The sequence below is a fragment of the Castor canadensis genome, chromosome 13, assembly GCF_047511655.1.
Source record: "Castor canadensis chromosome 13, mCasCan1.hap1v2, whole genome shotgun sequence".
Lineage (NCBI taxonomy): Eukaryota > Metazoa > Chordata > Mammalia > Rodentia > Castoridae > Castor > Castor canadensis.
This window is the reverse complement of record NC_133398.1, coordinates 12484826-12495296: the sequence shown is the minus strand read 5'-3', so window position 1 is coordinate 12495296 and position 10471 is coordinate 12484826. Positions and strand designations below refer to the sequence as shown.

The 10471-nt window shown below is 36.8% G+C and overlaps 1 protein-coding gene and 1 long non-coding RNA gene across 2 annotated transcripts; both read right to left on the bottom strand.

The window, feature by feature from the left end:
- Window positions 1-1313: 1313 nt before the first annotated feature.
- Or1b1 (olfactory receptor family 1 subfamily B member 1) lies at window positions 1314-2267 on the bottom strand. The gene has a single exon (XM_020155571.2). The coding sequence runs from the start codon at window positions 2265-2267 to the stop codon at window positions 1314-1316; it is 954 nt and encodes a 317-aa protein (XP_020011160.2).
- A 317-nt stretch (window positions 2268-2584) lies between these two features.
- On the bottom strand, window positions 2585-4263 carry LOC141415613 (uncharacterized). Its single transcript, XR_012440613.1, has 3 exons — window positions 4153-4263; window positions 3389-3453; window positions 2585-2664 (listed from the first exon to the last, which is right to left on the bottom strand). It is a non-coding gene; the product is annotated as an uncharacterized lncRNA (long non-coding RNA).
- Window positions 4264-10471: the final 6208 nt, after the last annotated feature.

Below are 10471 nucleotides of genomic sequence, written 5' to 3'. Positions count from 1 at the left end.
GAAAACAAAGAGTTGTCAGCCAAGGGAACGGCAAAGATTCAGAGAAGTGAAAGGGCATGAACAGGAGCCAGGCAGGCAGATGTAATGACCATTCCCAGGAAACTATGTCAAAACTGGCATAATGTGGAATAAAGAGTAAGATAAGACCACTGGATTTTACCAATAGTTTGAAAAAGATGGAAGGTATTGGATAATGGAAAATACTGGTGAGAAGACAGCATCAACACATCAGGGGAATATGGAGATTGAATTTGAATGGGGAGATTTTAGGCTTGGTTAAGGGAATTGGGAGGATGATAGAGGAACAGAGGTGGAGAGCAACAAACTCAGGAAGGGGAGGAAGCAGAGAAGACCAGAGCCTGACTGGATCTGGAGGGTGCCCCAAGGACATCCTGTTATTCTCAAAGTGCCTTGGAAAGTTCTTATAAACTAAGAGTCATAGATGTCCCAGAAATCCTCAGCAAAGGAAAGTACTTGCTACAATGTATTTGAGTGAAGCTGCATCTCAAATGGGGTAAAGGACTAAAGTCAGTGCATAAAGGTGAAAAATCACCATTTTAATCTATTAAAAGATACCAAAATAGAAGCCAAATTTGAGATACCAGAATGTTAAGCAAAGCCACTTTTCTTCATTGTTGAGGGGTTCATTATTCCTTCATTTATATTATTTTTATTTCTATATTTTGTTTATAAAGTACATATTGAAACCAATTTGAAATATTTAAAATAGAACTAAAATACATAAGAGATTCATACTATGAGGCCTATATGAATTGGTGGTGACAGATGGAATAGTAGACTCGTGACTTTCATTTTACACTCACTGCTGGACATATACTTAGGCATTGAATAGAATAAGTAGTGTATTTGCCAGTCCTATCTGTCTGAAGTATCGCCTTTCCTTTACTTTCTTATACCAAAATAGTCCTGTAAGAAAGCATACCACATTAAATGTAACTGTGATTAACTCCACTGTCCTTGATCTAATTCACAATTTCCCAATCCTACCTTCACATTTCTTAAAAACTCTGGAATGAAAGTTACTCCAGCCTCATAACTCATTTAAATCCACTTTGATAAATTAAGATAAATTACATGTGGAAGGGGTACCAGAGTCATGCAGAAAAAAGAAGTCTTGATACTGGATGTGTATGAATGTGAAATGCTCATGGCTCTGCCAGAGCACAGTACTGACCAGGGCCAATTCTAGTATTTCTTCAGCTGTCTAGGCCATTTCTGATCTCCCCAAACCAACCATGATCAAAATTTTCCCATATTTTCTGCATCTACTCAATATAGCCCCAGAAGTTTATTCAGGAGCCCATTCTACCCTGTTTAAGCAGCCTGTGGAGTGCACCCTTGACATCTTTGTTGCGGAGGCTATAAACAAATGGGTTGGCCAAAGGTGTAATAGCAGTGTACATTACTGCAGCTACCATATCCTGATCCTGAGAGTTCTGAGAAGGAGGCTGGAAGTATACCCAAATGATGGTGCCATAGAGAAATCCAACCATGGTGAGGTGGGATCCACAGGTGGAGACTGCTCGCTGGCGTCCAGCAGCTGAAGGCAAACGTAAGATAGTTGCCCCAATTTGAGCGTAGGAAAGTATAATGAGGGCACAGGGGCCCAGCATGAGGGAGCCACCCTCCAAGAATATGGCCAGCTCATTGGAAAGTATGTCAGAGCAAGAGGCTCGCAGAAGTGGTCGATGGTCACAAAAAAAGTGGGGAAGGTTAACATTGCCCTCAGTATCCACAGACCAACGCAGGGGCAGGAGGAGACCCACATGCAGCATAGTATGCACTATGGACACCACCCAGCTCAAGGCCAGTAAGCAGACACAGAGCTGACGATTCATCACCAGAGCATAATGCAGAGGGTCACAGATGGCCACATAACGATCCAGAGCCATGACAGCGATGACAAGTGTATCTGTAACTCCAAATGCATAGAAAAAAAAGAACTGAGCCAAGCAGCGGGCAGCAGGAATGGCTGGGTATTCAGATGCCAGATGAACTAACAGCTGGGGCAGGATGACTGTGGATAACCCCAAGTCTATCACAGAGAGGCCACGGAGCAGAAAATACATAGGTGAGTTGAGCCTGGAGTCCCTGGAGATGAGCAGTACAAGAGTCACATTCCCCAATATGGTAGCCAGGTAAATAGCCAGGAATAGGAGAAAAAAGAGACTGTGGGGAACTCCAGTTTTCGAGAAGCCAAGGAGCAAGAAGACTGGAGAGTGTGATGCATTAGGGATGCAGCTCATGATGACTGACAATGAGCCTGCCTGAAATAGATTTTAAGTAAAAAAGCAGGTCACATGTCAGAGGTTAGGGATCATAACATTTCTATGTAATTTAGTTGTTATTTGTGACCTTTAAGGACCTAGACCCAATTCTATGCTTCTTCTAAGTCACTCACTTAATTTAGTATAGAAGTTTCTCCCATTGCAGTAGCTCATTCCATCTAATCCAGAAACCCTGCTTAAATTTCTCCCACAATAAGAAATCCTTCATTCATGCTTATATTCTCATGCAAACTATGTTTATCTCTTACCAATGGCAAGATTCATGAAATAATTACCTGTACTCACTGTCTTCACCTCCTCATCTTTCATTCACACCACATCCTATTGCTGTTCTCATGATTTCTTCTCTATGAACCTGTACAGAACATAATGAACCATTAAAATGCATAACATATAAAGAAATGATTCTTTCCAGGTAGCTGGATTCTATAGTGAAATTGCTTTAGACTGTCATAAAATTGCTTGGTTTTCTTCTTTATTCTGGTATTAATAGTATCATCATTATTATCTGCCTGCTGCACAAACCAAAACCTGAAGGAATTCATGTTCTTACCTCCATACATCCAGTCACTCCTTGATGTCTATGTTTTCCCTTATATCCATCTTTTGTTCTTAGTCCACTACCACTATATAGGCTTTGGCTTCTTTGACACATTCTGATTTCTACAACTTCACATGTTGTCTTTACACCAACAGGTCTTCCATACTAAAGTCACAGTAAAACTTTTGGTATGTATGCTCATGTTTAACTAGTCATGAATTTCAGAATCAAATCAAATTTAGTATTTTTTCACAGTGTTGAAAAAACAGACCCAAAAATCAGTAGCTAGAAAATTACAAATATTCGCAATAGTCACATTCAAACTAAAAACTAAGTGAATGGGTTTGAAAGTGGTTGAAGAGGTATGTTAGTTCCAAGAAAACTATCCAGAAAACAGTGCAAAGTGACAAATATGTGGGTAATATGAAAGAGTAGTTAAGGATTGCAAAAAAGGAAGCCAGACATGGTGGTGCACACTTGCAATTTCAGCACTTGAGAAGCTGAGTCAGGAGGGTCATGAACTTGAGGACAGACTTACTTCACAGTGAGAATCTGCATCCAAAAAATGAACTGAAGAGAAGATCTGCTATAAGCCGAACAAGTCTAAGAAAAATAAAACAGATATCCATATGCAAAAGAATGAAATCCAACATTTATCTTACAATATATACAGAAATTGACCCAAAATGAATTAAAGCCCTAGACATAAGACCTGAACTATAAACTTCTATAAGAAAACATAAGGGGAAAACTCCTTTACTTTGCCAATGATTTTCTGAGCATCACACCAAAAGCTCAGGCAACAAAAGCAAAAAAAGAACCAACAAACTAAAAAGCTTCTGGACAGTGAAGAAACCAATCAAAAGAATAAAAATGTAGCTTACAGATTGGGAGAAAATGTTTATAAACCATAAATCTAATAAGGGATTAGTATACAAAATATATAAGAATCTTTCGCTCAATAGCAAAAAAACTTATCCAAATAAAAATAAGCAAAGGACCTGAACAGCTATTTCTCCAAAGAAGATGTACAAATGGCTTAGAGATACCAAAAAGGTGTTCAATGGAAAACAGCACGGGGGCTCCTCAAAAAACTAAAAATAGAACTGATACATGATCCAGCAATTCCACTCCTAGGGACGTAGCTGAAGGAATGTAAGTCAGGTTACAATAAAGGCACATCCATACCCATGGTTATTGCAGTATTACTCACAGTAGCTAAGCTATGGAAACAGACAAGATTCTCCACTACTGACGAATGGGTTAAGAAAAAGTATTTATATACAATGGAATTTTACTCACCTGTTGTTTGTAGGTAAATGAGTGGAACTGGAGAATATCATTTTAATTGAACTTAGCCAGGTTCAGAACACCAAAAGCTGCATGTTTTCTCTCATATGTGGAATATAGACCTAATACAAATACAGCAATATTAAAAAAAACAGGTCTTGCTAAGAGGAGGTCACACACAAGAAAGAGGGGATAAAAGAAGGAAGTTAGGAGAGTGAATATGCATTGACATACACACTGTATAAGAATGAATATATTATTTTTAAACCTGTTAGAATCACCATAAGAAGGGAACTAAGGCAGAAAGAGGAAAAATAGAGATTATTAACCAAATCGGGCTATAATATATACATACATGGAAATGTCACAAGGAAGCTCCCTTGAACAAACAAAAATGTTATTTCTTATACTTTTACAAAATCAGAGAACAAGAGGGCAGAACAGGTCCTTCCTGGGATGGGGGGGTTGGTACCAGTGGGAGGAGGAGGATGTGGGGAAAGGGCATGGGAGGTATGTAAATGGAAAAAAGAGACCTGTGGAAACTACTCTAGGAATAGGAGGGGAGATAAAGGAGATTTATGGAGCAGGTGAATACAAGTTACAAGTATAATATATTTGGTATATTGTGAGAACTTTTGTAAATGCCACAATGTACCTCCAACACAACAATTTTTAAAAATGTTCAAAATCACTAATCATCGGGAAATGCAAGTCAAAACAACAATGTGATATCACCTACATCTATTAGTATGATTATTATCAAAAAGACAAGATCACAAACATTGGTATGTGTGTGGAGGAAAGAGAACACTTACACACAGTTGGTGAGAACATATATAAACTGGTGAAGCCATTATAGAAAAAAATATGAAGGGGCCTCAAAAAGTTAAAACTAGAACTGCCATATGACCTGCAATCCCTCTTTGCGGAATATAATCTAAAGAAATCAGTGCCTTGTAGTTAACTGCACTCTCGTGTTCACTGCAGCATTATTCACAATAGACAAGCTCTGGAGACAACCTAAGTGTCTTTAAACAAAAGAATGGATAAAAAATACTGTAGACTATTATTCAACCTTAAAAAAGAGGTATCTGCCGGTCGCAGAGATACACCCTTTGTATTGTTTTCCATAATGGAGCCACTGGTTTACATTCTCACCAACATTATGCTAAGTGAACTAAGTCAGACAGAAGTAAAAATACTGCCTGTTCTCAATATGTGTTAAAACATTTTTTAAAAATATTCAAATGCACAGAAGCAAAGTAAAAGAATAGTTACCAGGAGCACAAAAGGGAGGATAAACAGATATTTCTGAGTTGAAGTATACACTGTCCAGTTATATGGGATGAAAACTGTGGTCTAATGCACAGCACGAAGACTATGACAATAATATTGTATCATATATGCACAGTGGGAACTTTTTAAGAGAATATACTTAAGGTGTTCTTACCACAGAAATAAAGATAATTGTGTGAGATGATAAACACGTCAATTTTCTTGACTCTAACAACCACTTCACTATGTATCCATATACCAAAATATCATGTTGTACACTTTAAGTCCAAGAAAAATATTATGTAAAAATAAAGGAGGAACAGAACAAAAGACACACATACTGAGAGTTTACCAGACTTAATGAAAGAAATGAATTTTCAGATTTAAAAAGTCACTATAACTCTCAAGATAATTTTTTGGTGGTACTGGGAGTCAAATTTAGGGCCTCCTTGTACTTGCTAGGCAGGCACTCTACCACTTGAGCCCCTCCACCAGTTCTTTTATAGTTCGTGTTGGCCTGAACCAAGATCCTCCTTTTTGTGCTTCCCTGCATAGCTGGGGATGACAGGCACAGCATGAACTGCTGCACCCAGCTATTGATTGAGAAGGGGTCTCATGAACTCTTTGCCTGGACTCATCTTCACCTGTGATTCTCTTGATCTCCACCTCCCAAGTATCTGGGCTTATAGGTTTGAGCCACTGCACCTGGCCAAACAAGACAATTTTTTTTAAAATCCCACGCACAGACATTATGTTAGGGAAATTGTTAAACAGCAAACAAAAAGGCATATCAACTACCTACAGAAGAAGGATAATTGCACAGAAAGAAGATTCTTCAGCAACAAGAGACTCTAGGAAACAAGGACATGGTATATTCAAAGGGCCCAGAGAAAATAACCACCCAACTCAAATATTACCTCTTTAAACTATCCAAAAAATAAAAGCACTTTCAAAATTCATGTTTTTAAGGCACTAAAAATTCAATCCGATTGACTATCAAAACATTAGTACTCAAGCAATTTAAACTTTTCTTTCTTTCCAAGTAAGTTATATCCTCATTCAGAAAGCTGAACTAGGGGAAGAGGGATCTATTGCACCATCTTGTCCATCTTTGACTGTAGGTTATTTGTAGCTTTTGCAATGTTTAAAAAGAAAGGAAAAGGAAATGGAAAAGGAAGGGTGCCATAAGTGTTGCAATTGGTGCTGGTTGCAAGTATAGAATCTTCCTCCTGTGGAGCAGCACATAGGCTCATTTAAGATTACCTACAGGTAACTAGTACTGCATTTTCCCCAGATAAGGCTGATCCAAATCCTGGATGATCCTATAGAGACTTCTGTGTTTGACATCTGACTGCACTCCTCTGGGTCTTAATCTTTTAGAATTAAAACCACCTTCTTGGGCAGTTTGTATTTGAAAATGATATAGCTCAATCACCTTTGTGTCTAAGGAAAGTTAGTCAAAGAAAAAACTCAAGTATCTTTATCCAAAAAAATTCTTTAAATGTGTCCTTGTCTAAAATGAAACTTTCCCTAACTCTTCCCCATGTACTGGCAGGAGTCATACTTAGTCTCTTTAAGACCTTAAGTAATATTTTGCAGTATGTTTTTAGTTTACAGACATATTTTCTTAAACTATATTTTCATTATCAATTTCTACTTCAATAGATTCTGACTAGAGCTAAGTTTCTATGAGGTTAATTCTTTGAAGCTTTTTGATGCTCACTTTGTTACCTAATATATGGTTGAGTAGATCGTTGGAAAATATGGGTTTGTTTCACCCATATTTTGTAGAAACTGTGAAGTCTAGCTAAGATCTCAGTGGACAAAGTATGGTTTATTTGGTTAAATATTGTACTATAACTGTTTATACATATTTTACCTTATGATTTGCTCATACAACAGCCCATTTGAAAATAGAACTTCATATACTGATAAGTTTAAGTCTTTTTTAATTTTTTCCTCTTTATTTTTGATTGATATATTTGCACATATTTTTGCAGTATGGTGTGATGTCTTAATTCACGTATACATTGGGTAGTGACTGACTCAGGGTGAATATCATATACATCATTTTAAACTTTCATCATTTCTTTATGGTGACTACATGCAAGTACCTTCTAACTATTTTGAGACATGTAAACTACATATGGTGAAATTTTAGAATGTGTGAGAATAATAACTACTTTGTTTAGGGTGATGCGTGCATTTGAGAAAGGAAGAAATGTAAAGGATGAAAAAAACAAACAGTTTGAATTCTCAGTGTATCTGCAATAGTCAATCTTTTTAAAAAATAAAAATTGTAAACAAAAGGCAAATTTTAAGTTTGGTTAAAGTTAGGTGTTTAGTGAATGCACTTCACTGTCTTTATCTCTCTAAAATTTTCTATAATGTTGAAGCTTTTCCTATTATTAAAATATAAACAGTAAAGGAAAGGAGAATAAGTTAGATATGAGAACTTCCATGTTTTGATAGTTTTCATTATTCCTTCAAAGATTAAGCATACTTTTCTAGAACAAAATAACACTCAGTTCTGTTAACTCAATCACTGACTCAGCACTGGGATAATCAAACCAGTAGGTACATCATGGAGAATCCAGAATTAGTAATATCTATCTTAGAACTGGGGTAATCAAAGATTTATCTACAAAGCAATTTGGAAAAAAAGAGGTCACAATGATGTGAACCATAGTCATCAGACCTATGAACTTGAGCCACAAAACATCCCTAGATTATCTTTCCCTAACTGTGCCCCGTGTTTCTGGTTACCATTTCTAATTCTGTCTCACTGTAATAAGTTCTACAGTGAGATGATGATGGAAGGGCTTAGTTTGAGTTGATTTCAACAATCTGGAATCAGAGAAAGTTTACACAGGACTGGAATACAAGGAAGAAATCTTTTTAAAAGACTACAAGAGACAGAGGCAGAAGGCTCATAACTACCTATATTTCTCTAGCCTCAGGAGCTCATGATTAATTCATCATAAGTCTGGTTCATGTTACAATCTCTTCATTGTCTGCTGGCTTGCTCCTTTGGTTTTTAAAATATATAAACACACAACACACATCAATTTACTATTCCATGCAGAAACTAGACCATTGATGATAACTCATGTCTATTTAATGGATTCTTTTCATTATCTCCACTTGTATTCCCTTTCTAACATACCCATCCTCCAGATGCTTTTTTTTTTTCAGTATTGAAGTCTGAACTCAGGGCTTTGTGCTTGCTATCTAGGTGCTCTACTACTCGAGCTGCACTTCTAGCTCCTTCTGCTCTGGTTGTTTTGAAAATAGGGTCTTACTTTAGGCCCAGGCCAGCCTGGACTACAATCCTCCTATTTCACACTTCCTGTTGTAACTGGCATTACATGCCTACGCCCAGCTTTTTTCCATTGAGATGTAGTCTCATAAACTTTTTTTTGTCCAGGCTGCCCCGGAACTGCAATCCTCTTGATCTCAACCTCCAACATAGCTTGGGAGACAGATGCATGCCACCATACCCAGCTATTCATTGAGATGGGGATCTTGCTAATTTGGGGCCTGGGCTGACCTGGAACCATGATCTTCCCAATCTCAACCTTCCAAGTAGCTAGGATTTACAATAGTGAGCCATCAGTCTCCCTGACAACCTACAGAATCCTGAATTACTTTTTCTCTTGCTTTTGTTAATATGTTTGTATGGTACACATACATATGATTTAGATATATTTATAGATTTCCAAGACAAATATTAGTAAGTTTGAGATGATCTTTAAATTTATAAAAAGAATAACAAGCTTAGTTATTTGAAATTGATTTTGGTGTCTCAGTATTAAATTTCTTAGATTCACTGACATAATTGAATATAGCTGTGCTTCATTTATTTTTTACTACTGTACAGTAGCCTTTGATATGATTGTGTCATTATGTATTTATTCCTTCTCCATGATGTACATTTGGGCTGTTTACTGATTTCTGATATACTGAGAATGATCCAAGCTGACATAACTTTATATTTTTGGGCTTTAAGTTAGTTACTCTTACACACAAGCAATTTTCTTGACTTGTCTAAGTCTCAGACTCCTCAACCATAAAATGGGTATAGAAACTACTTTTACAAAGTTACTGGAAGAATTAAATAAAATGCTTAGTAGAATTAATAATTCATAACTATAAACATTTTAACATTTCATACACTTAGTATAATTAACCATAGTTTCATGTAAAGTAATTTATTCAATCTTTGCTTCCAAGGTAATCAATGAACAGCCCTCACCATATACAATGACCTGTAACATCAGTAGCAGTAGTAGTAGAAATAGTAGATAACACCTTTGGAGACCTGAAATGTGCCAAACACAGTACAAAGTACTCCAGAGGTATGATTTATTGAACCTTCAATTCTATGAGGAAGACACTTTTATTCTGATTTTAGAAAAAAAGGAACATGAAGCACAGAGAAATCATGCAGCTTACTTAATATTGTATAGCTCATCATTGGCAGAACTGGAAATTTTAGTCAGAGCATTGGACATCTTGACCACTGCTTCTCTCAACCCTTCCTGACTTTCCTTCTTTACCAATGGTTTTATTAACCACTATCATCTGCCTTCTTTATATTTGCTGTTTACCAAACTTCATAGTACTGAAAAGTTTACTCTACCACCTGCTCATGTTTGTCTCTTTCCTGTATCCCTTTTCTGTATCTATTGCTCACTTCCTCTCTCATTCCCTTCACATGGGGCCTCCCCAAAAGCAAACAAAAATAGCATATGGCCTATATCCTCATTGATTAATTTAATACTTATTGTTCATAAATGTAAATCTCCATATCTGGCCAACCTCACTGCTACAGTAAAAGTCTGAGGGATTCACTTTACAGTTCTCATGGAAATGAAGGTGAGTACACAATGGAGGTTTAATAATACACAAGAAGGATCCAGAGAGAATAATAGGGACTTAAAGAAAACAAGAGACTGAGGACAAAGGAAAAACAGGAAAGGAGGTAAAGAAGCATGGAGCAGGGGGAAATGTAGATCTAATCACCATGGATCAATCATACTAGATTTTTATTAAT